The sequence below is a fragment of the Suricata suricatta genome, chromosome 8, assembly GCF_006229205.1.
Source record: "Suricata suricatta isolate VVHF042 chromosome 8, meerkat_22Aug2017_6uvM2_HiC, whole genome shotgun sequence".
Lineage (NCBI taxonomy): Eukaryota > Metazoa > Chordata > Mammalia > Carnivora > Herpestidae > Suricata > Suricata suricatta.
The window spans coordinates 91,267,314-91,294,496 of record NC_043707.1 but is presented as its reverse complement, the minus strand read 5'-3'; the positions used below and the strand labels follow the sequence as shown (position 1 = coordinate 91,294,496).

The following is a 27,183-nucleotide window of genomic DNA, read 5'->3' as shown; positions in this document are numbered from 1 at the left end:
TTATGGCGGAGAGAGGGAGAACTGGTGTGGAAGAAGTGATGAAGAGCAAGGATGCAGTCTCCCTCTGGGTCCACTTGTTTGAAGGCTGTAGAAACAAACAGGCACAGCTGAGAGGGCAGAGGGGCAGCATTTTCCTCAGTGGGAGGGAGCCAGGGTTTGTTTTGAACAGGCGATAAGGGGAAAGATTCAGAGAAGAGGTTGAGGATGCAGGGGATTTTGTTGCTTGATTATAAATATTAAGTACCTTGTGTTTAAGGGCTGAGTTATATTCCTCTTTGTATTCCTTCCAGAGTAGTGCTTGTACATAAGTTTTCCATAAATGCTTATATTCAGTAAGTGAATATTGAATAAATAAATGGGAAAGAGTATGGCCCAGAAAGAGAAAATCATGTTTATTGAGCACCTACTATATGAATGTTTTAAAAATAAATACATTCTGATTTAAAAAGCATCAAGCAGTGAAATTGAAAGTCCTCTAATATTTTATTTTAGTGCAGTAGTTTTCAATTAGTTTGTAAACACAGGCCTTACATCTTATATGCTAGTTGATATGGGGGAAAGTTATCCTTCCAAGAAAGGAGGAGAATGCTCAAACCTTCTAAAATAAGGAGACCCAAAATAATAGTAACAACAAATATTCAGCAACCACCATCATTAGTAAAGTTATTTTATTTAAAAAATCAGATAATACTTGAGTTCTTTCAGCTACTTAATAAAACAAGGTATTACTATTATTTCCATTTATACATAAGAAAAAAGGCTAAATTAAACATTTGTTCAAGGTCATATAGTAAATGGCAGAGATGGGACTAAGACTCAGGCCCCTTCTTCTCAAGCATTGCCACAGTTAGATCCAGAAGGTAATGAAACCAAGGATGGTGATAAGGTTACAGAGTTGGAACCCATAACCCTAAACTCTGTGATAAAGCCATTGGTTACTTTTATTGGCATTATGCTTCCTCTTCCTATACTATTCCTCTTTTCCTGTGTATACTATTCCTCTTTTCTTGTAGCTGCTTCCTACTTATTTTTCCTCTTTTCTTTTATTCTACCATTATCAGCTTGTTACATAGTAATATGTAACATGGAGGACCATACCAAAGAAGTCTGAATACCACTATACTGGGAATTGATTTATTTCCCACGGGGGATGAAACATGGAAAAGCTCTCTCTCTGAACGTTTGGATCTATTTATCTGATCCATTCTTTAAGCTCTGTTTGTAGGACAGAAAAAAAAATGTTCCATTAGCGGAGTATTGGAAGAAGCAGTTTTTCAGTTATTGTGAGGAGTAGATACCTTCTGTGTTTAGACTCACGTAGTTTGGATTGATAGTTATAAAAAAAATGAATCAGTGATCCATATGAAGACCTTACTGGCTGTTTTTTTAAATTTGTTTAGCTACTCCAAAGATCAGACAGATTAAATGTATTTATATTTTTCACAAGAACTAAAATTCTGTTCTGTCAGATTAAAATGTTTTTTCTTTATCATTTTAGACCAGTCTGCTTAGTTTTAAGTGAAATTCCTTTTATGTCTACCTGGTTTTTACTTGTGTCAACATTTAGGTGAGTCAAACTATATTCATATAGTATTTTCAGCATACTTCTTATAAACGCATTTAAAACTTGTTTCAAAGTGATGTGGTTTGAACTGGCAACTCTCTTCTGATGTTTTTTCTGTTTTCTCTTACAGCATGCTACCTCTTCTGTTGAAGGATGGACTGCTAATGCCCTTAGTTGTGACAACGATGGCATTTTTTATAGCTTGTGCAACGTCCTTTTCAATATTTGAAAAGACTTCTGAAGAAGAACTTCAGTTGAAATCCTTTTCCCTTTCTGTTAGGAAATATCTTCCATATTTTACATTTCTTTCCAGAATTATACAATATTTGGTAAGTTGTTCAGTTTTTAAGGAATGGTACTTAGCATGGCACTATTTAAAAAAAAAGTAATACCTTTTTTCTTTTATAGCTTTTTTGAGATATAATTCATCTAAATTCACCCATAAAGTCCACCCATGTAAAGTGTGCAATTCAGTGGTTTTAAGTATGTATGTAGAGTTGTACAACCATGACGATGATCTAATTTTAGACTATCTCCATCACCCCAAAAAGGAACCCTGTTTCCATTAGCAGCCACTTTCCATTCCACTCTAATCTCCCGCCTTGGACAGCCAGTAATCTACTTTCTGTACCTATATGTTTGCCTATCTGGACATTTCATATAAATGGAATGTATTATTCTGCCAGGGCTGCCGTAGCGGCAAAGCGCCACAGGCCGGATGGCTGAAACAACAGAAATTTATTTTCTTACAGTTCTAGAGGCTAGAAGTGCAAAACCAAGGTGCCTCATCAAGGTTTGTGGTGACGCCTCTGTTTCTGGGTTATAGGCAACCTTGCTGTGTCCTCATATGGCTTCTTTGTGTGGGTGTGTAGAGAGTTCTGTGGTGTCTCTTCCTCTTCTTTTTATTTATTTTTAAAATTTATTTTAAAATTAAAATATTGGGGCGCCTGGGTGGCTCAGTCAGTTGAGCCTCCGACTTTGGCTCAGGTCAGGTCTCACGTTCGTGGGTTCGAGCCCCGCATCAGGCTCTGTGCTGACAGCTAGCTCAGAGCCTGGAGCCTGCTTCTGGTTCTGTGTTTCCTTCTCTCTCTCCCCCTCCTCCTCTCGTGCTCTGTCTCTCTTTGTATCAAAATAAATAAAACATTAAAAAAAAAAAGTTTAAAATTAAAATATTTTTTTCTCTTTCTCTTCTTATAAGGACACTGGTCCTATCAAATTAGGGTCCCATCCTTATGACCTCATTTAAGCTTCCTAAAGTTTCTGATTCCAAATGTAGTCACATTGGGGTTGGGGCTGTAACATATGAATTTTGCAGGGACATAGTTCAGTCCGTAACATGGAATCACAGAAAATATAGTCTTTTGTGACTCACTACTTTCACTTAGCATAGTGTTCATCTGTGTTGTAGCATGCATCAGTACTTCATTATCTCTTATTGCCATATTATATTCCATTTTAATAGATATAGCACATTTTGTTTATTCATCAGTTGATGGGCATTAGGTTGATCCCACTTTTTGGCTATTGTGAATAGTGGTGCTGTGAAGGTCTGTGTATAAGTTTATCAGCACATTGTTTTCATTTCCCTTGAATGTACGCTTAGGAGTGGTAATTCTCTGTTTAACATTGTGAGAAACTGTTGGCCAAAGTGCTACATGATTCTACATTCCCACCGGCAATATATGAGTATGAGGGTTCTGATATCTCCATATTCTTGACAGCACTTGTTGTTACTGTCTTTCTTATTATAGCCGTCCTGGTGGGAGTGAAATCTCATTGAGGTTTTGATTTCTGGCTTCCTAGTTATTAATGATGTTGAGCATCTTTTTATTTGCTTATTGGCCATTTGTGTATCTTCTTTGAAGAAATGCTTATTCAAATCTTGTGCCCATTTTTAATTGCGTTGTCTTTTTATTTTTAGTTGTAAGAGTTCTTTATATATTCTTGATACAGGTCCCTTACTAGATATGACTTGCAGATATTTTTTTCCTAGTCTGTAGGTTGTTCCTTCACTTCTTAATGGTATTGTTTCCAGCATGAAAGTTTTTTTTTATTTTTATGAAGTCCAGTATGCTTATTTCTTTGTTTTTTGTTTGTGCCTTTTTTTTTAACATAAGTTTTATATCCATCCTGATGTTTGAACTCATGACCCTGAGTTCAAGCGTTGCATATTATACTGAGTCAGCCAGATGCCCCTGTGTAAAGGTCATGAAGAATTACTCTTATGTTTTAAGAGTTTTATCTTGAGGGGGTGCCTGGCTGGCTCAGTTGGAGGAGCATGTAACTCTTGACCTCTGGGTTGTGAGGTTGAGCCCCACAATTGGGTGTAGAGATTACTTATAAATAAAATCTTAAAAGAAATGTTTGATTTTTAGGTCATTGATTCTTTTTGAGTTAATTTTTGTATATGCTGTGAGGTAGGAGTCTAACTTTATTCAGTTGTTCCAGTGCAATGAATTGTGTTGATACTTTTGTTGAAAATCAATTGATACTAAATGAAAGGGTTTCTTGCTGGACTCTGAATTCTATTCCACCAATCCATATGTGTATCATTATGCCATTACTACACTGTGTTCATTACTGTAGCTCTGTAGTTTGTCTTAAAATTCAGGATGTGAGTCCTCCAACTCTGTTCTTTCTCATGATTGTTTAGCTATTTTATGTTCCATATTTTTCACATCAGTGTGTGAGTTTGTCCAAAAACCCAGCTGAGATTTTGATAAGGATTACTTTGATTCTGTATATTAATTTGTAGAATATTGCCATCTTAGTAAGATTTAGTCTTCCATAAACATAGGATATATTTCCATTTATTTAGATAGTCTTTAATTTCCTTCAACAGTATACTTTTCAGTGTATAGGTCGTAAATACTTATGTTAAATTTTTTTCTAAGTATTCTTTATGATGTTTTTGTAAATAGAATTGTTTTCTTAATTTTGTTTTTATAATGTTAGTTGCTACTATATACAAATAAACCTGACCTTTAAAAAAATTTTTTTAATGTTTATTTATTTTTAAAGAGCGTGAGTGGGGGAGGGGGCAGAGAGGGAGGGAGATACAGAATCTGAAGTAGGGTCTAGGGTGTGAAATTGTCAGTACAGAGCCTGATGCGGGGCTTGAACTCACAAACTGTGAGGTCGTGACCTGAACCAAAATCAAGAGTCAGACACTTTAACCAGTTGAGCCACCCAGGTGCCCTGGTTTTATATTTTCTATTTCATTGATTTGGTTCTAATTTTATTCTTTCTCATGCTTCCTTTGGTTTGGTTTACTCTTTAGTTTCTTAAAGTTCAAAATCAGGTGATTGATTTAAAGTTTTTCTTCCATTTTTATAGAGGCATTCAAACCTATAAATTCTCCTATGTCATATTAAGGCAGCTTTTGATAAGTTTCAACATTTGTTTTTCTATTCAATTAAAAATATAGTCCATTTCCATTATGATTTCTTCTTTGGTTCATGAATTACTTAGAAACTTGTTCAGTTTCTATTTGGGGATTTTCTAGATTTCTTCCTATTTTGTATTCTCATTTAATTCCAATATGTTTATGGAACACCACCATGGCTCAGTTAGTTAACTGACTTTGGCTCCGGTCATGATCTTGTGGTTAGTGAGTTCAAGCCCCACACTGGGCTCTGTGCTGACGGCTCAGAGCCTAGAGCCAGCTGCAGATTCTGTGTCTCCCTCTTTCTTTGCCCCTTCCCTGCTAGCACTCTGTCTCTCAAAAATAAACATTAAAAAACTAAATTCCAGGGTGTTTAGAGAACATACTTTGTATTATTTCAGTGTTTTCAAATCTATCAGCGGTGTTTTATGATGACTTTTCCTTCATTTTTGACGGGAGTTTTTGCTAGAAATAGAATTCTTGTCCTTTTCTTTCAGCAGGCAATTTGAGTGTCATCCATCTTACTGCCTTGTGGCCTCAGTGTTTTCTGATGAGAAGTTACCTGTAAATCTTATTAAGGATAGCTTGTACACATAGTTTTAGATGCTTATTGCATGTCTATTTGAATATGAGTCTGGAATTTAATGGAGAGAGGTCCAGCTGGATGAGCTCACAAAAGGTGTGAGTACAGAAGAGGACTAAGTACTGAGCCTTGGGATACTAGAGGTAGGGGACATAAGGAACAGCAGAATTGTCTGGGAAGGATTAACTGAGGTTGGAGGAAACCAGGAGAGTATGGTGTTGTGTAAGTCAAGTGAAGGAAGTGTGTCAGGGAGATGGGAGTAATGTGCTATTTCAGATGCTGTTGAGAGATCGAATAAGATAAGAAATAACCATTGGATTTAGTACAGTGGAAGTCATTATGGATCTTTGATCAGGGTAGTTTCATTGGAGCAACTGAGGTGAAAGTCTAATTGGGGTGGATTCACTAATGAAATGGGAGGAGAATTGGATGCATTAAGTTATAGGCAACTCGTTTGGGAAACTTTGCTGTAAATACGAGCAGACAAATGGGGTAATAGCTAGAGTTTGTTTAAAATGGGAGGAATGCTAGCATGTCCCGTAACACTGATACAGGATCGTAGTATCATGACATTTCGATCAGTCTCATATTTCTTAAGTTTGAACCTTTCAATTTGATGATTTCAACTCAAGTTAGAAGTTTTCACTTTTCACTGAGGTTGACTCAGGGATTTTCCTTTTGGAGGGTATTCACAGTCTATTTGTACCTGTTTGTGAGCCCTCTTGGTTCTGTCCCTAAGCTTCCATCTGAAATGAGTGCTGCATACTCTATTCAGGTCTTTAAATCCTGTTATAACCATTAAAATTACTTTAGGGTTCCATTTATGTCCCACCCTCTTCATGAAAGTCACCAACAATGAATGGTTTCTTACTTCTTGCTTAGAATATTTACTTAAACAGCTTCTGTGTATTTGCTATCCCAGGGATAAAATGAGTAAGACCTGACTGGTCCTTGTCTTAAAGGAGCCCACAGTCTAGAGCTAAACTGTCCAATATGGTAGCCACTAGACATATTAAAATTTAAACTTATTAAAATAAAAAATCCAACTCAGTTGCAACAGGCACATTTCAGATGCTCAGCAGCCACATGTGATTAACAGTTACTCTTTTGAAGTATAAGGTATAGAACATGTCCATCACTGCCGAAAGTTCTTTTGTACAGTGTACTAAAGAAAACTGCTATACAATTACAATGCAGTATTTTTACAACTCATTTTGGCTTTTAATAAAATGTGACCTTGTGATTTTATTTAACTAGTTCATGCATTTATTTCCCTAATTAAATTGAAAACTCTTTGAGGCCAGATTACATTTTCTTTCATATGCCCCACCATGACTTACTACAGCATTAGTTCATTGAATGTTGCATGAATATGAAATATTATTCTCAATTTGCCATGGAAGACTTTTTTATAGATGGGTTCTTAGATTAGCTTAGAACTTTATATCCTATAAGGATGCAGGGTCCTGGAGCACGGCCTCAATTTAACCCTGACTAGCAGCAGTGTCTGTTCCAGGTAACTTTTAAGTACTTGGGTGGTATTAAGTATGATAGGAATTCTCAGGCTTAGGCTGCACATGGGAATCACTTAGAAGGCTTTAAATCCTGAGGCCTACCCTCAAAACGGATTTAGTTGGTCTGAAGTGTGCCCAGGAGGAGATCCCCCAGTAGAAGGCATTGGAGTCCCCCCCGCCCCGTCACCTTCAGTTCTGCTCACTTAATGCTGTAAGTAAGTGTTACCAGTACTCTGCGTTTTATCTTTTATATTACTCAGTGATTTGTTTTTTCCCCCCTTGTAGTTTCTTGTCTCAGTCATCACTATGGTACTCCTGACACTGATGACAGTCACACTGGATCCTCCTCAAAAATTACCGGACTTATTTTCTGTACTGGTTTGTTTTGTATCCTGCTTGCATTTCCTGTTCTTCTTGGTATATTTTAACATTATAATCATGTGGGATTCCAAAGGTGGAAGAAATCAGAAGAAAATCAACTAGCTGTATTTCCAAACACATGTGAAAATGTTTAAAGTACTTAAAGGTTTTCTGAACTTTCTGCTGTGTATAAATAAAATTACCTTTTTGAGAATCATGGCATTACAGGAGAAAGGTGGTGAAAAGTCATTGTTGTCTATATAAAATAAATGTATGTGGGGACCCAAATCCAGTGGAGGCTTTTATTTTCTAACTATTGAGCGGCCAAGACATACTGTAGTTCTGTAATATTCAGTTATCCAAGTGGGAAAATAAGAGAAAATGCCGTTAATCCCAGTGTTTACTCAGGAAATCTACTCTACAGTTTGTTGTCTTAAAAAAATCTGCAAATCCAGTGAGCTTACTGGGAGAATTTAGCCCTTCTTTTTAAAGGAAATTACTAATTTTGGTATTTAAATTTAATTTTCCTTCCTTAGAATGTAAGTATTGTGTATTTCATTCTTAAGAAATTATATCTCAGGGATTAAATTTGTGATAATCTTATAAATTACTGTGATAAGGCAATTTAAACTGCTTGAGGTTTGAACATGCCTACCTAATTACATGTACAAATCTGAATTTCTTTTTAAGAGGCAGAAAGATTAAACCATGTTATTTTTTTTTTCAAAAATGCTGATTTACTTAAATGCAATTTAACAGTGAATTTTCTTGAATTTAAATCTAAGTGGTTTGTGTGAGGTCTTTTTAATTACTCATGATCCCTAATTCTAAACTTCTAGGATCATTCTGTTTAAGTTAAATGGTCTTATGCAGGGTTTCATCCTTCTGATCTTTTTTGTTGTTGTTGTTGTTATGACATGGTTCAAGATGACCACTTCTATAGCCTTGATTCATATGACTTGGGTCTGTTAATAATGTATCATTCTATGTTAGTAGAAGCTCATCTTTACTATCATGTTCAATTGGTAAAAATAATGTATCATATTCACGTTATGGTTTCTTATGTAAAATGTTCTCTTTCTGTGATCAGAATAAAACAATTATTTTCACATCAACCTATGTTTTTAATGAATATATTTCTTTCCCAAGACAGCCATTAAAGTATATTGACTAAGTGGTGATATATTTTAAAACAGTGAACACATATATACAAAGAAAATTTGGTTCTAGATATGGACAGCCACAGGCTGATACAAGAAGGTATGTGTTTCTAAGTCTGATAAAGGAAGTAGGCTTAGACAAAGCAAAAATCAGGAAGTATTTCTTTTTTGAAGCAAATGTGCATAAAGACTCAAAGGGCAGGTCAGCACAGAAAAGCAGCCTTGAATCACTGCCGAATCAGCAGGAACTTCGCTGTCCATGGTCACCATCTGTAATCACTGTGCCCAAATGTCAGCATCTTGGCTGGCTGGTGTAGTCCTATTTTTTTATTTTTTATTTTTTGTAATAGCATACATAGTTTTAACACAGGATGTTGATTTAAATCATTGATGAGAAAGTTCTAACTTCTAAATAACTGAAACCAAGAAACATTATTTGAAAGTAAAAGTATTATGTAAATATTAATAAAATAGAATATACCCATATTCAAGGAATGTTATGGGCAAACTCTTTAAATATACATTTGCCAGATGGTTTAATCTAATCACAGCAACACTGTAGCTTTTATGGAGACTTTCAGCAATTATAAGTAGCTCTGAATATCATTAAAAACCAATTTAAGAAGAGTCCACTTTGAACTTACAGGGATAAGTTCCAAAATACCAAACATGGAGGCGCCTGGATGGCTCATTCAGTTAAGTGTCTGACTTTGGCTCACGTCATGATCTCACAGTTTGTGGGTTCGAGCCCTGTGTTGGGGTTTGTGCTGACAGCTCAGAGCCTGGAGCCTGCTTTGGATTCTATGTCTTCCTCTCTCTCTCTGCCTCTCCCCTGCTTTGTTCTCTCTCACCCTCTCGCCCCCACTTTCCCTCTCTCCCTCTCTCTCAAAAATAAACACTAAAAGATTAAAAAAACCAAAAAACAGTCCAGTGATGAATTAAAATCACAGAAATAGGCAATTCCAAAGTATTTCTCTCAATGACACTCAGGATTTTGGGGATATCTAAAGATATTTAGGTAATGCAAAAATATTAAAGATTTCTTACTTCACTAATCTACCTGTCAAAAAGATGAACCCTTCTAAGTTATTTTCAAGTTCATTTTAGAGGGAAGGGCTCTTCTGAGAAATGCAGTTTTCTATGTTGCCAATGAACTTAGGTTTGCTTCTTAAAATGAAGAGAACAGGGTGTATGTTCATGTATCAAATATGAAGCATACAGAAGCCATTTTCCCTTGAGGCCTTAAGGAGGGGAGAAAAATCCCAGATGTAGCATTCTGTCCAAATGATAAACCACAACTAAGTGAGTGAAACATTTACTAAAGTCAAGACAGCCAAAGGAGCCTCTCTGTTCAATAGAAGGAGTAAAAGATGGATAGGATGTAACTAAATAATGGTTGGAGTAACGGGTTTTAAGTCTCAATTGGCCTCTCTTCTGTTATGTTCATTGGAAGATCAGAGCCAAGTGTATCCCCCGCCTTCCTCCATGCTGCACCCCTCCTTCCCCCACATAAACATTAGTTTTGTGTGTGGATCTTTCTGCTTTGTCCTTCATGTGGCCTCCAAGGGTGATAAAGCGAGAGTCATCTGATCTACAATGAAGAGGACTGGGAAATGATTCTTAGCCGACCCAGCTGTTCTGAAAGGCAAAAGCTTAGTATATCAAGGGGTCAAACACACAGTAACTGATTTAATAGCATTAAGCACATACCTACGTAACTTGTATTACATATGAAACCAATCTACTTCTTAACCCTTTATTTCCTGACTAATGTAAGCTTATATGCTTTGGCTTTACATCCTAAAGTTAGTTTTCAATGCTAGAACACAAAGGAATTATCCTTTTGGGGGTATTTTAGGTAATGTCCTATTATAAGGACTGTATCACAAAGTGTTCTTAATATTTAGCAGATTATTTTAAAAGTCTTATTTAAATAGTATCAATAAAGTCATTAGTGAAGGCAATTAGGTTTAATAGTTAATTGGGTTACTATTTGGTATCTATGTTATTTAATAGTTTTTAAAAACTCATTTTAAGAAGTGAATCTGAAATTTTTCTAAATGGAAAATCAGTTATTTTCAAACTCAAGTTAAATTTTGTTTCAGATTTTCATAAGAGTATTTTTATTTTCCTGATACAGTAGTATCTTCCACAAATTTTATCAAGACTTAGGGCAAGTAGCAAGGGAATAGCATTTTTCTCCCCTGCAGAAGTGGTCAAAGAAAAATACAGAATTTTAAAAAACAATGTTATCAACTTATAACACATCCTGTGAGAGTACAGATGAGTGTAATACAAAATAACACCACAGAAAAACAGAAGTTTAAGTTAATGCTTCAAAACCATTTGGAAGGGATCACATACCCATAAGAAAGGTCCTTTTTCTTTTAATTTCGTAGAGTGTGTAGTTCAGTTTAAGAACAACTTCATATTTTAAAATGTTTGTACTGAAAAATGCATTCCACTATTTTATAATAGGAGGTATAAAAGTTTTAAAATATTGAAATAGTTTTTCTGTACAAACATAGGAATAACTAGAGTATTATTAATAAAAACTCATCCCTGAGATAGTTGGCTATACAATAAACTTCTGGAAAAATTTTATAAGTTCAAAAAAATCTAATTAATATACACCTGGGGCTTTAAATGGGAAAGTGGTACCTAATTCCACTCATCATTAAATTTATTCTGAGTTTTAAAACATACAGTTTTACCACAGGTGCCATTTTTATAAATGATTTAAGTCTATTCATAAATGCTGAAAGTATACAGGAGTGTATGTGGTACAGAAATGAAGTCAAGATCTTCTTCTACATGTTGGCTTACATTAAAGGGTCAAGAAGAAATGTATTATTTACATTGAGATTATCTACCACTATGTGTAGAAAGTTTAAATTAGCTGCAAGAAATTTTATCTAGACACGCACCTGCCTCGTGCTATGATCTGGTATTTACTGGGCAGATTAATTACAAACATTTCTTCTGTTCCTTTAAATATGATCAGGCAGATGCAGAAGAAGTTGGTGTCCATAGTAAGTGCATTTCCTCTAAATATCTGCAAGATATAAAAGATGACTGTTAAGAGTTAGTTTCCAAATTAACATGCATTTCATAAACTACTTAAAAAATGACTTAAACACCTATTTACCGTGTAATCTGGTACCCAGTTTAGATATTGGTAATCTCTCATTTGCTTATTTTTGAGTCTTCCAAGCAAGATTCACCTTCACAAATAACTGTCAATATGATTACCCAGACATCACACTCTTCACTTTATGTGAAGATTTATCTGAGATACTTCTGAGAGATTTCTAAAATTCCTACATGACCTTCTTCCTGAAAACACCAAAATCTACATGCCTTTTGTCCGTAAGCCTTAAGGGCCTTTCAGCAGGTGTTTCTTCCAACAGCTGCCCCCCAAAAAAAGAGACTGTATCTACCGACATTCCTATTCAGAGAGTGTCCCTCTGGGGACTCCTAGTGGTGGCAGAAGTTCTTGTCATGCTTTGGTGAGAAGTTCTTGTCATTTGCCTTTGTGTGAGAGGAAGTCTTTGATAAGAGCAGCGATTGGCAAATGACATATTTCCCATAGGGCATGTGGGCCTTTCACCCCTGAAATACCCCATTCGTGCTCACATTGGCAGCTGTGAAGTACTGCACGGCAGGCCCCTGTGTTTCCCTATTTATGAAAGTCCACATATTCTTGTCCTAGAAGAAGGTAGCTTACCAACTTGACAACCAACTCTTGCCAACTTGAGTCTGGTCTGAATTCCTATAGAAGATTTTAAGCACTCTAGTATTCACTTAATATCTCGATAGGCTATTGATACATAGTTACCAGAACTAATGGCAATACAATTCAGGAAAAGAAGACTATAATTAAATAGTTACTATGGGGGAGGTGCTAGTTATTGTGTACAATCCCACAAGGCAAATATTATCAGTCCCAATTTATAATTAAGGCTTAGGGGAACCAAGTGGCTTACTTAAGGCCACAGAGCTAAGTAGGTAGCAGAGCTGATGCTGGGCGTGTAATCCACATCCTGTCCTCTGTTACAATGTCAGACCATGCAAAGAAGTTTCATTGACTGATCATGACTGTTAGCAGTGTGTTGAGAAAGACTCTGAGGCCAAGTTCAGGATCCAGCAAAAACAAATACTTTGGTCAATGTGATATATGTCACAACACAAAAACAGGGATCAGTAGAACGTGTATGATCTCTACACTGCCATACTGGCTCTGGAGATGAACATGTCAGAATACCAATGAAAAGCAAGTTAGATATAATGATGCAGTTCATGAGCAGTATTTTGACAGGAAGCATCCTTCATATAACAATTTTATTCTCTCTAAAACATACTTTGGATTATTTCCCTTAACAATAATCTTCGCTGGTGCACTTCTTCCTAATGAATAAAGCCTGAACTTATTAAGCCTGGTGATCGTAATTGTCAATGATACGGTCGAGCCTACTGTCCAATCATTCTGCTTTTCTGCCTTTTTTGTTCATGTTCTCTCTGCCTAGTATGGTTATACAGCCCATCAAAATTACCCATTTTTCATAGTCAAGCTTCTTAGTACAGAATTTCCATTATTAAGGTCTGGAAGGTCCTCTGTCAGAGATAATATAAAGTGAAATAACTACAATTGATTTTAAAATAATGAACTCTTATATAATGACCTAATCACTCCATCCTGAGGTGATCTATGTCTGTTGTGTATTCCTACACTATTGCTTATTCTTCATTTGGTTCTTAGTTTATACTCCTTAGTCTGAAGAGGGAGGAAGTGTCAATTATTCTTCTCTCTATCCTCCATGGAGGAGTGACAAACTTGATTGGCCAAAGTCCAGAACATTGGTCCACATTTTACCAATAATATTATATGTTACTCTTCTTACACAGTACTCTTTCCCATTACTTCGTTTCCCTTCCACTGTCTCCTCTCAAGTCCAATGCATCTGTGTGCTTCCTAATGTCGTGTTCTAAAGAGACCAGCTCATTTCATCGATCTCGTCTGCAATCATGCACAGGCAGGTCTGTGGTCTTTACTGTTGGAGAGATACAGGGAAATGGGGTCTATTCAAAGTTCCAGCTTTCTCCTCAGGTTCAAGGTTTAGATTCACAGGGTTCAAGATTTAGACTCAGTGTGGGAGAGAGGAGGTTCCACTTCTGCCTTAAACACAATGTTTATTAGTTGCCCCAAGTTTCTGCCAGAGGGCTTGCCATGTTAGAGGTTATCAATTCCTCCAACTAATCAAGCTGATACTTTGATCCTCATTGGACTCCTAGTCCTTTTTTGTACTTGCTATTGGCCAGAATCCTGGAAAGAAGAGGGGTCTGAATTTGTATTGCTTATTATAGCTTGCCTTATATTATTATCATTTCATTTATATCATATCAATCTTGTAACTTTAGCTTGACTACCAGGTTTTAAAAGGTTGGCATTATGCAAGTGCTTTGTTTATACTAAGCCACATACTTAGTCAACCAAATGATTTATCCAGTTGTTTCTAGAAGTATTCCAGTATCTCCTGCAGTATCGCCTAATAATATTTAACCCAAATCATACTTCAGCATCCCTTTGCAGGTCTTTGTACATTCTGTGACCCAGAGGTTGCTGCCTCTCTTACTCGGTCTTATTCTGACATTATTTTATAAAGGCTTTGCTTATTGAAGGCTCTGGGAGCGGATCTGTGTGGGTTACTTCCCCTACTACATAATAAAGGTCAGGAGGAACAATCACTGAGGTGTGAAAGGGCAGGAGATGATGTGCAGACGGGGAGGCTGGCCACACGGGGTCGGGAGCACTGTGACTGCCGCAGGGTTCTAGGGCACATGACAAAATCAGAGAGTGTGACACCCTCCCTTAGTCATGCCAGTTGGGCAGCTATGACAAATGCACAAAAAGGAATAATGGGAGAACATGGAAGAGAGAGGCCTGAGGAAGCCTAATGTAAGGTGAGTTACAAGCAGGTTTTGAAATACTGGTATGTTTTTGACAATGATGGGGAAAATGTATGTCAAGCAAAGGAGACAGGAACAAAGATAAGGGAATGAGAAAGGTTCTCTCCGAGGAACGTGTCTGAAGAATGGCGCGTAATCTGGACTGAGACACAAGGACAAAGTGAGCTGCCGTCACATTAGGGAGAGGTCTGGGTGTCAATATAAATTTGATTTTACTCTGAATGTGGTAGAGTGATACCTTCTTAAATGTAGTTTGTCCAGTCGCTGAACAAGCCGAAGGGGAGAGGGAGCAAGGTGAGAGAGGCAGGTACCACAGGGGAGGGAATCTGGATGAGAGGTAATGAGGGAATAAACGAGTGCAGGGGTCATGGAAAGGAAATGTAAATATTTTCAGAAATCATCTATTCAGCAGTTGGATATGGGGCCACAAAAAGGGACAGAATTTTGAGGTTTTGAGCCTTATCACTGGGCAAATGTAATCCCTAGGAAAGACAGAATGAGGAAGAATCTGGGGGGAGAATAATAAAAATCAGCGCACTTAGGAGACACTATATGGCAGCTGAGCTTGTAGGTTTACAGCTGAGGAGACGGATCACAAACCGAGCTGGAAACCACACAGAGTACTACACTAAGGTGAGGACTAACGCCAAGGAGTGGGTGAGATCATGAAGAAACTGCCCAAAACACAGTCAAAGGAACCCAGGGAAATGCCTCAAAAGTGAAGTCTGGTTTCATTTCTTTGTCCTTTCTCTCCACTGCTTCCCACTGAAAGGGAAGTTGAGTGGTAGGTGAACCTTCATTCTTTCAACATTTTTGAAAGTACTACTCAAAGACTCAGAAGAACACACCTAACATGTGACGACCTTGGGGTGCCTGGGTGGCTCAGCCAACATGTCTGACTCTTGATTTCGGCTCTGGTCATGATTACATGGTTGGTGGGATCCAGCCCCATGTCGGGCTCTGTACTGATAGCATGGAGCCTGCTCTCTCTCTCAAAATAAATTTAAAAAACATTAAAAAAAGAAAACCATGTGATGATCTTTATTAGAATCCAGGAACACAAAGCTTCTCCCAGTACTCCTCAGTCCCCCTAAATTCATGAATGAGACTGTCATATACTAAATGTGAATGTTCTCTGCCAGATGTAGAACTGTAACTACATATTCATGGTCACCCTCTAATAGTTTCTGTTGGATTTCCATGGACCAGAAATTGTATAAAATGTTTAGCCCTATAATAAGTATGTGTGCACATGTATGTTTAATAGGATCTACTGTTTAATAGGATCTAAAACCTTTGACCAGTAGTGAAATCTGAAAATCCTAGATCATTATTATGAGTGAGCAAAGCACAGAATCTAGCACCAGACTACTCAGGTTAGTATCCTGGCTTTGCCTCTTAGGTAATTCTGAGACAAGGTATTTACATTTTTAAAAATATTTATTTATTTTTGAGAGAGAGAGAGAGAGAGAGAGGCAGGCAGGCAGGTAGAGAGGAAGGGAGACAGAATCCGAAGCAGGCTCTAGGCTCTGCGCTGTTAGTACAGAGCCCGACATGGGGCTTGGACTCACAAACCGTGACCTGAGCTGAAGTTGGACACTTAATCAACTGAGCCACCCAGGTGCCCCTGGAACAAGATATTTAACCTCTTTCCTCACCTATAAAATAAAGATAATAACTGTATATCATGTAGGTTGTTGAAAAGGTTAATCAGAATATGTATTAAGTGCTTACAATAGTATCTGGCACATTGACAGAGCTCAATAAATGTTAGCTCTTATTATAAACTATGATTTGTTGTGTACAACAGAATAAACATTTTAATGACTGAAAGTGATACAATTTTGTGTATAAGATGCTTTGCAAATATGTTTAAAACAGCTGGTTTGTTAGGAAGCTAATACTAATCATTTGAAATACCATTTCCAAAGAAATGTATTTTCAGTATAGAATTCATTTTGCATTAACTTTTTTCCTAAGAGATAGCAGGCTACATCTGGTTAGCTTCTAAGAATATTAATTAATATTAATGCTACTAAGTCTGAGATAGGCTAGTTCTTAATGCGAGCCTTCAGTTATAGGTACATTAGACACATTTTGACTTATACTGCTTCTAGCTAATATGTTATAATAAGCTAGTTATAAATCTATCATCTTTACTTACTTTGCTGAGTCCATAGAGAACTGTTATGAAAGAAAGATGCAACTAATTAATATATAATTATTTACTTAACTTAGCACATTTCCAAATTCAGACAAATCAGTGAAATTTAACAAGGCTAACCTTAGTCAGAAAGGTGAAACCCGGAGGCGCCTGAGTGGCTCTGCTGGTTAGGCCTCGGACTTCAGCATGGATCACCGTCTGTGAGTTCGAGCCCCCTGTCAGGCTCTCTGCTGTCAGTGCAGAGCTCACTTCAGATCCTCTGTCCCCCTCTTTCTCTGCCCCCCATTGCTCACTTTCTCTCTCTCTCTCAAAAATGAATAAACATTAAAAAAAAAAAGGTGAAACCCTACCTCAGTTTAAAATGCCTTTAAGGAATTCATAGCTGTCACGATGATATGATTCTATAAGAAAGAAAAAAAGTTTTTTTTCAATAAATAGTTTAAGTTGTCACAGTATATAAAGCAGAATAAATGCTGAATCAAATGAAACTAAAGAGACTAAACGTAAAGTTTTATTTTACATTATAAATAGCTTTGGGGTTATAAATTCTCATTTCAACATCTTACTGATTTGCATAATTCTGAAACATACATTTAAGAACTTAGGATAGAAAGTGCCAAAAAACTTGTTATTATTATAACATACGCTTATGCTTTATTAAATTACTGATCTCCTGGGACAGATTCTACAGCCCTGAGGGCAGGACCAGGTCTGTCATGTTCATGAGTGTCTCACCAATGCTAGAACAGCGCCTGGCTCATAGGAGGCATTCAAAAAATATTAAGTGGATGAGGCATGTAAGGAGATAGCAGTTTGTAAGTATTTGAAAATGTTTAAAGGTTTAAAAAAAACCTCTTAGGATGGCATTTGTTTTTATTCATTCATTGAACATGCACTGTGGATCGTCTATCCAGGTTCTATTCGAGGCTCGGAGGCTACAATATAGAGATAGGACTTCTGCTTGTTTGCCAAGGAGGAGCCCAGGAGGAGCCCTGTAGCTGGACAATGACAATACACTGCAACACTACAATGTACCACATTCGTAAACAGTCAGACAAGTGTTGTAGAAGCCTAGAAGAGGAAGCGACTTTGTTTAACCTGGGCCAGCTGGGGAGAGTTCAGAGGATGTGACATCTGAGGCTGACCTTAAAGAATGAGCAGGAGTTCGCGAGGCAGAGAAGGAAGAAAGAGCAATCTAGGTAGACAGAGAAGTAGGCGAGGCCTGGAGTTCTGCGAGATTCCAGGGGCCTGAAGCATATGTGTGAACAGTAAGAATTAAAACGACTTCTTTCCTCCTACATGAGATCTGAGCTAGAGGAAAAGTCACCTAATACTTACTTTTTACAGAAGTCTTACTTTACATAATTAGCTATATGATACTATAAATACCTGCTTTATAATTCTCTATATGTTTAAAATACGTAAACCACTAGAAAATGTATCTAACCCTTTTTTTGAGGAGCTTTCCCGACTGAGAGTTAATATGGGGGAAAAAAATGTTCACCTGTCAGGTGACATAAAGCCAATTTCTACTAAATGTGCCAGAATAATTTTTCTCCACCTAAAGAACAGTTAGTCTTCAGTCTGTTCATTACTGCCTTTTTATAGTATTTTTATTTAATAAAACCTATTAAGACTACCATACAAATCTCTTTACTTATGCTTTTATCTTTTAACTGATCAATTTTTATATTGCTGACATCCCTTCTTCACCATTTGCTCATTTAAAAATTCATAGTATGTGAGATATGTCTCTGGAGAAAATGTCTATAAAATTTGTTACAGCTGGCAAATGTGTATGAGTCAGTGATAGCACATGACTAAATGCTTCACAGAAAATAAAATTTGTTTCTGTAGTAAGCAGAACTGTTTAAATGTTATTTATTTTTATGTTTCAAAGAAAATATATTGTGAAGTGCTGCATTGATTTAATACACAACAATGTCTGTGTACATGCTGTAGAAGGAAAATTTATGAAACCTTTGCACAACTCCTTTAATTGAATTTTCCAAATCTCTCACCACACACAAATAATCAATATCTTCTGCAGAGAAAACCAGTCAGAATTATTACCGTCTTTCGTTTCAATTTTGTTGTCATCAGCACATATGGAGCACCTGGATATTCGGAACGTCTGATACCAAGTTATTTACACCTCTTAAGCACATAATTGCTATTAAGTGAGTTCAAATCTATGGTTTAAAAATTTTTTATGGATTATCTAAAAGCTAAAATGATCACACTTCTAGAGAAGTATACAAAAATTTAAATTATGGAAGAAATTATTTAAAAGCCTTTGAAAAGTAATAAATCAGTTTGTTTTTCCTTAAATCCTAGACAAATCTCAAGTAAGCAGTCAAAATGTATCCCCAAAACAGTGATGAACAGTGTAAAACAAGAGCATTAACATTATTAATAGGAAAAGTGTGAACCACGTACAACATGCATGATGACTGAATCCTGACATAGAGCTGAGGACTACAGTTGTACATTAATGTATATCTGTGTCACCAAAACAAATACCTCCATTTTTTTTAATCTCTAGATAAACCAAGAATGTTAAGACATAAGAAGGAATTTTTGTGGTTTCTTCTAAAGCTCCTCATGTCTAAACTTCAAACTTCAGTGCTTTTAGAACTGAAGTATTAGTCTGAAAAAAGATATCATTTAATGTTAAGATATGAAAAACTAAAAGGGTAGTAGTTTTCTAGGGAGTAAAATCACTTGGCTGATATGATAAATGCTATTTCAAGACTGAGTGGAGGAAAGAACAACATAATTTTAAGTTAAAAAACATTTCAGTGGATGGTTAGAATGAAAAGGCAGTATCAAACTATTTTACAGTCTTAGAACACAAAGAGTTTAAAATTTGTCCCTATAGTCGAAGAATTTGAAAACTTTAAAATCCTATAACCCAGATGAAGTTTACAATGTAAGACAGTAAGTGAACTAAAGAAGATAGAAACATTATAGTTTGTGCTTTTCTTTTGAAAAGCCACAGCTAGAAATTCTGAAATATTTTATATTATAAACAGCTGAGACAATCAACTTTTTTGAACAATATAAAGTTCAGATGGTCACATTTCATTTCAAATATGCATACTGCAACCTACACAATTATTCTCAAAACAGATAAAATATGTTTTGGACTAAAGCTAAGTGTCTAGATTTCATATCTTGGCAACTGCTCCACAATTTGCTTACATTCTTTTCAAAAACATTTTGTTTACTGGAAGTACTGGACAATGATGGTATTTTCTAATATCTGCAGAAAAAATGAAAATGCTAAGTACTATATAATGCCATCCATTGACTTGGGAATATCTGTATTAAGTTGTTTTAAGTAGAGGTTGATTATGTAAAGTAAATAAATTTCATGCCTTACCATGTGATGATAATGTGACATTCCATCTGTATCAACTCACTGAATGGTCATGTTTTAAATCTTCAGCATAACAAATTAAGAATAATTATGAAAATTCACATCCAAATCTAACAGAAAAAGGACTTTCATCTCATTATTTTTCTAAGAGTCATAAAGCCAATATTATTTAGGAAAGTGAAGTTAGGCTTACTTCCTAAGTAACTGAAAAAAGAAAGAAAGCTTTCCTTTATTTAAGAAATGTGTACTTAGAAGGAGAGATCCTCTTTTATTCTTATGCTCTATCAAAGCATTCTCTGACTCGCCATGTCCAGTTATTTTGAAAACTATGAAAATCTCAGTGTACCTTTTAATGTTATTGTGTATGTTTTAATTTTCCCTGAATGTTAAGAACGTGTATCAGATGTCAATTTATTTAAAACACTAAGCATGTTATTTTTACCATAATACTGTTCTACCTGTCATACAGACTGCATTGGATCCCAAACAAGCCAGCACTGACATGGACAAATAAATAGAACTAAAGGACCAGCCTAAAGGGGCAACAATACCATGAATGCCCGAATTTTCCTGGTATTATCTATTTTAGCTATTCTAGGAAAATTTTATGACAATCTGAAAGACATTCTTTTGATAGTGAAACAAGTGATTTGTTTTTAAAAACATTTTTTAAAATATTTATTTTTGAGAGACAGAGAGTGAGTGGGGGAGGGGCAGAGAGAGGGGAAGACATTGAATTCAAAGCAGGTTCCAGGCTCTGAGCTGTCAGTACCCAGCCCTTGAACCCAGGAACTGTGGCCTGGACCCACAAACTGAGATCATAACCTGAGCCAAAGTCAGACCTTTAACCAACAGAGCTACCCGGTTGCCCCTGTTGTTATGTTCATTCAGTACCTAATAAAACAAATCCCATGTGTACTATGGGAGTTGTTTTTATATTACATAATTTTTAATATTATGAATATTACCAAAACATCTTAAAATTTAAACAATTCTGGATAATAGCATCGTAAAAGAAAGGAGTAACTTAAAAAGTTCTATAAAAAGCTTAAGGCTAGATCACAATAAGGAATGTATAAAGCAAATTAGTTTGACATGCCAAAAACACTAGCAAAGTCCTTGTAAAAGAAATGCATAAATAAAAGGATTGAAAATTATTAACTCGGCAAAAAAGTTATATACACATATATATATATATGTGTGTGTGTGTGTGTGTTGTGTGTATCATCTCTAATCAAAACAAAACCACCAAAATAAAAAATATATATTACAAACCAGAGAGAGAAGGAAAAGCACTCAGTAAAAACACTCAAACCCATATTATAAAAAAGGAAACTTGTAAAGATTTTTCAGACAACAATACTATTAAAGAATTAGTTAAAAAGCTAGTGAAGATTTGAATAAACTCAGGAAATATAAAGAGCTAAGGCAGCTCTTGCTGAGAAACAGAAATGGAAGATGACAAATATTCTAATATATACATATAAAACATCTCTCTCTATACATAACTACTACATATTTTATACATCTAAATTCAGTTTTCATTTAAACTACACAAATAATCAATGCTTGCTAGAAATTTTAAAACATGATTTAGTAATAGAATCTACTTTATACATGAACACACACTTGGTCCTTAGGGAAGACCTGGTAAAGAGCAAGTCAGTTTTAATGCCTAAGCTCCTAGAAAATAGTTTTAAGGCTGCTCATGCATAAACACCCAAAGAACTGGTATATACTAGATAACTTGAAAGGAGACAACTTTTACCACATGGAATTCGACTTTAACGTCTCAATAAATGTTCAGGGAAGGAAACAATACTTTTGCAAAAAAATTTTTCCCATTATTAAAATGGCGATTCACTGATTTAGTCTACAGCTTTCCCTTCCTGATTTCTCAAAACTTGGTGAAAGACAACTATGTAAAGCCAAATTCTAGTAAATTCTAGAAAAAATACAGATTAAAAAAATATTCACACCACTGGCACAGAATAAATATATAGAGGAGAGATTTCCTCTGGGTGGGAAATAATAAACATTCTAATTTCCCATTATGATCCTCTAAAATTTGTCAAGTTAAAAGGGACTGAAGAAAATCCAGTTACACATTTTAATCAAGTTTCACAGTATAGGAGGGAAGAGAACTCAAGTCTTTTTTGAGAGCTACCTTCTTGTTCTTAAATTCTTGGGATCACGGTGGAAGTTAGCTGCTCCACTGAAAGGCTCAGGAAGCCTGCTCAGCTCTCTTCCCACATGAGCTCTGCAGTGGTGCCAGGGCTGCTGCCCTGCACAATTACCAGGTGGCCTCGGAAGTAACCAGCAGGGACCCCAACGCTTCCCACCGTGATGCAGTCTCATCAGAGACTTTTGTTAAAGATCCTAAATAATCCTGTGTACGGTCTAATATACTAGATTGGTTGAAGTGGTTTCAGTTATGCCTCATATGTTTGCAGGGATTGCAAAATGGCATTGATGTCTGTAATATTAAAATGATTCCTCTTAAGTTGGTTTTATACTTTACTGTTTACTGAGGTACGGATGTGCATGCGTTATGGGAAAACCTGCTAATTTAGTTTCCCATACTGTGAAATGCTCAAAAGCATCTGACTTCACAGGAGATCAAACATCATTAATGCTCTGAAAGTTTTCAGAACACAGGTTACAGAGTAACTTTTTATGCAATGTATAATCCTAATTCAATGCTAAAAATTGCTATATATTAATGCATTGTTGCTCGTATTTGTCTGTATTCTCAAGAAGAACTTTTAATAAAAAGACAAGATTTAAATCTTAAACTGGAAATTGTATTTCAAAAGACATTTTACAAGTTTAATACTCAGGGAAGTTATCTTATCAGACATGGTCTGCCAAATCCAGTATAAGGTTTTTCAAAGGAGATTCATGATCTTTTAGAAGATTACACTAAAAAAGAGCTCATGATGATTGGTTTTAAATGGTGAAATGAAATGAAAAGATCTTTTAGTATAAATTAAAACACAATTCTTTACCTTTGTTGGGAAGTCCTGAGCTCTTCTTTTCAAATAGTTTTTGTTTTGTTACTTTTGTCACTGTAAAAAAAAAAATCCCATGGTAAGAATTAAGGTGGAACAGAAATAATTTCTCATCTTGGAATAACTTAATGAGAAAAGGTAATTTGAAGTAATACATATAGGTATCAAGTACCTATATCTTTCTTAAAGAGTGAGCACCAAATTTTTACAAAGCCTGATATCCATTTGCATGGCATATTCTTTCCCTTCATATTCAGCAAGAATCCCTGAAATAACATATCCTGGTCAAAGATATGGGGCTTCTTATTTTCTAAATAATATTTCCAAAACATGTCCAGTAGTGCCATAGATAAAAACATCTATCAGATTTAAATACAGGAAAAACTATTAGGTTTATCTCTAAACTTGACAGCATTAGAATATATATCTAAGTTTACAAATAAGGAATAGAGGGTCCATTGAAAACTTACGAATTTTTCTTACTTAGTTCTTTCGTTTTCTGCATTTCTCTTTGTAAGAAGAAACATGATATACGGGAGATGCCAATGAGCTTTCCAAGCTCTCTACTGCCCTCCAAAGCCTAAAAGAAAGACATCTTAAATGAGTTAAGTTCTCTACAAACATAACATTGCTGACAAATCTAGTGAAAATACAGTTTACTGTTTCTCTCATCTGAAAAACTTGAATTCTGTGATAGGAAGTTTAACTTTTTTCTGATTGGTCAACTACTGCAAGCTTTAAAATGCCTGAATAAAAACAATTTATTAAGAACACTAAACATGATCTACAAATTTACTAAAACATTACGGTTAATTAATGTTCATATAAGAAAAGAAATTCCCATAAAAAGTAATCAGACATATTTTCTGCAAGCTCTTTCCTGGATTGGATTCTCCAATTTAGGGCTTCTCTCCTATCTTCCTTTTTCAAATGGGGTAGTAGATATATGAACAATTATACATCTCAAAGGAAAGAAACCAAACAAACCTGTATACTACTTAAATTTTGCATTATTTCCAGGATTTCTTTTGATGATTTTTCAGCTTTAGATAGCAATACCATGAATCTATAAATGAAAAAATATATATATATGTAGCAAGGTTGGCATTTAAACACAGTACATCATTTTCACAGCTTTAATCCTTTTTAAGAGCTCTTAGGTTCAGTTTTCTAATTCTCTTCTTTACAGCACGGTAGGAGACGTAAACGCTCCTCCATCGCTCTGCCATCCCTTTACAAACAGTGTATGTGACCAGTTGCCCTGCCCCGTCTCTGGGATTTTCGCTGAGCAGTGGGAGAGGGTGTGAAGATGTGGCTGGCTGGCTTGCTCCCTTCTCAAAGGGAACACTAATACACCAGCGAAGTCTGTGAGTCAGGGTCACCCAGTCATTTCTGTAACAAGAAAGTAAGTTTCATGGCTTTCATACATTTCAATGTGAAAAAGATGACAAAGACACTCTTATTAAATTGGAAAACAGAAAACTTCACTTGTAATCCTATCTACTGCACATATCTGTAGTTAGCATGTTACCATACTGGAATAATTCTTAGGTTTTTGGGTTTTTAAATAATATTTCTATAACTTTATATCATGCTTTCTGCCCTTAATATTACATCATGTATGTATTTTGGCCACATCACCCATATGTTTATAATTGTAAAGGCTGCAAAATATTGTACCAATCATTCTCTTGTTCTTGTAATTTTCGTGACTTTTACAATTTTAGATAGTCTCATAGCTGTATATGATAATCTATATCAGTGTAGTCTAATAGAAATAAAATGTAAGACACATACGTAATTTAAAATTTTCTAGTAGCCACATTAAAAGAAGTAAAAAGAAACAAGTGAACTTAATTTTAGTAATATATTTTATTTAACCAATATGTCCAAAGTATTATCATTTCAACATGTAATCAATAAAAATTATGCATGAGGTATTTTATGCTTCCCCCCCAATCCAGTATGTACTTAAAATCATAGCACATCTCATTTCAGACTAGTCACATTTCAAATGCTCATTAGCAATGTGTGGCTGGCTAGTGACTACTTTTCAGAGACCACAAATCTATACTATCGATTTTATGAGAGAAACTAGAAATTCTATTTAAATGCTTTTCAAAATCACATCAGTGTTATCTATTAACATTTCTGTGCTACTAAAAATAAGACAAGTATAATAGCTTAAATTTTCATACATAATGAATAGGTACAGTATATTTCAACCAAGTAAAATAGATTAAGTATGCAAACAAGGAATGGAGAGACAGTTATTTATGCAAAAGTTAAAACTTATGTTAGGAAAATGTAATTGCAGGTGATCTTTTTTCTTTAAAAAATTTCCTTTATTATTATGTACTTTTTTAAACAAAGTTTATTTATTTTGAAAGAGCATGAGAGAGCATGTGCACGTAAGTATGGGAGAGGTGAAGAGAGAGAGAGAGAGAGAGAGAGAGAGAGAGAGAGAGAGAGAGAGAGAGAGAGAGAGACAATCTAGGCAGAACCCGACTTGGGGTTCAAACCCACAAACTGTGTGACATCATGACCTGAGCTGAGATCAAGAGTCAGATGCTCAACTGACTGAGCCACCAAGGCACCTTTATTATTTCAATTAAAAGCCACTTGTCTGAGGCCTTACTTGTTTACTCTTACTCTGAACCTCAGTGTGAGAGAGAGTGTCAGAAAGGAACTCCAGCTCCTTTCACTGAACTCTGAGAGTCTGAAGGAGCAAGCGGCCTTAAGTGACTCCCATCCTGGGGCTGGGAGCTCCGATCCAGGGCTATAGGAATTCCCCTACATGATACCAACAATTACCAACTACCTCAGGAGGGCAAAGCCGAGGCAACTGATTACTTCGCTGTGAGAAGCGATCCTGAGGGTTCTTTTCCTGGGAAGACTGAAGGGACAGAGCCTCTCTACGCTGTCTCACCACACCTTAGGGACCTGCTGCTATTCCTTGCTGACCCTCATGGAACTGTGTTGGGGTGGGTCCTGCAGGGTTGCCATCTTGAATGACTCCACGAAGCTTTGTTCAGATAGAGTGAGATGTGAATGATGCCCCCAGGAGTTGTGCAATGTCGCGACACAAAAAGACCTGTTAGTAATTCTCTCTCAAATTAAGATATTATTGAGGGGCTGAGCTAAGCAAACGGTTTCTGACACCCTTGGAGAGCTGCAGGAACTAAGTATCAAATATCTGGGGAAACTGTTTTTAGGATATGCTTCACATGCTTGAGCCGCTTTTGCAGGGAAACTTGTCTTCACTGCAAGACCAAGTAGACTGGTGGACACTCATTCTTCCCGTTATTTTATTTTTTACATTCTAATTTAATTTAATTTTTAAGTAAACTTTATGCCTGATACGGGACTCAAACTCATGACCCTGAGATCGAGAGTTCCATGCTTCACTGGCTGAGCCAGTCAGGTGACAATCTCCTTTCCTCTCCTCCTTCTTTTACTCCTTCCTAAATGAAATCAGCTCCTCCCATCTTGATGGCAACCAGTTTTGTGGAATAGGTACACACACACACACACACACACACACACACACACAAGCACGCACACATTTCATATCATCACGTTATACGCTTTAAGTATATACAATTTTAGTTGTCAATTATACTTCAATAAAGCTGGGGATAATTACAAATAGAAAAAAGAAGGTTAATTACTCAGCCTTCGGCCACACACATGTCCTTCCAATGTGTAAGCCTGAATCTCCTAACTTGTTTTCTTTGCTCTCTGGCCTAAGCTGTGAGTGGTATGGAAATTTTACAGCAGTACTGATGGTCAATATTACAAGTACATGATTTGCTGGGTCCCTGATGCTGCTTAACTCCCCTTTTACTTAATTTAACAAATACTCTCTTTTCCACAAATCAGTGCTCAAAATAATGGTCTAATACAGTCTCCACTCCTCCTTACTGAAATTAAACTCTTACATTCAGATTTCTGCCTTAGAGGTTTCTTCCTTACTACACTACTCACACTCTCAAAGTCCACATATGAACTCTTCATTAATCCCATTACTAAAAACACATTAAAATCACTACCTGTAAGAAACTGTTTTTGTATAAATTTTTAAGAGCCCTGA

At 36.0% G+C, this 27,183-nt stretch overlaps 2 protein-coding genes across 5 annotated transcripts in view; one reads left to right on the top strand and one right to left on the bottom strand.

Moving 5' to 3' along the window:
• Positions 1-8,521, top strand: part of ALG6 (ALG6 alpha-1,3-glucosyltransferase) — a 64,741-nt gene extending 56,220 nt beyond the window's left edge. For all 3 annotated transcript variants that reach the window (XM_029948336.1, XM_029948337.1, XM_029948335.1), the window contains exons 13-15: positions 1,499-1,567; positions 1,695-1,893; positions 7,332-8,521. In XM_029948336.1, the coding sequence (XP_029804196.1) occupies positions 1,499-1,567; positions 1,695-1,893; positions 7,332-7,529 (466 nt within the window). In that variant the 3' untranslated portion in view covers positions 7,530-8,521. The remainder of the gene's footprint in view (positions 1-1,498; positions 1,568-1,694; positions 1,894-7,331) is intronic.
• A 2,139-nt stretch (positions 8,522-10,660) lies between these two features.
• The window catches only part of ITGB3BP (integrin subunit beta 3 binding protein), a 64,554-nt gene continuing 48,031 nt past the window's right edge, over positions 10,661-27,183 (bottom strand). For both annotated transcript variants that reach the window (XM_029948339.1, XM_029948340.1), the window contains 6 exons: positions 24,078-24,156; positions 23,574-23,670; positions 23,088-23,147; positions 17,048-17,098; positions 16,698-16,717; positions 10,661-11,621 (listed from right to left, as the gene is read on the bottom strand). In XM_029948339.1, the coding sequence (XP_029804199.1) occupies positions 17,049-17,098; positions 23,088-23,147; positions 23,574-23,670; positions 24,078-24,156 (286 nt within the window). In that variant the 3' untranslated portion in view covers positions 10,661-11,621; positions 16,698-16,717; position 17,048. The remainder of the gene's footprint in view (positions 11,622-16,697; positions 16,718-17,047; positions 17,099-23,087; positions 23,148-23,573; positions 23,671-24,077; positions 24,157-27,183) is intronic.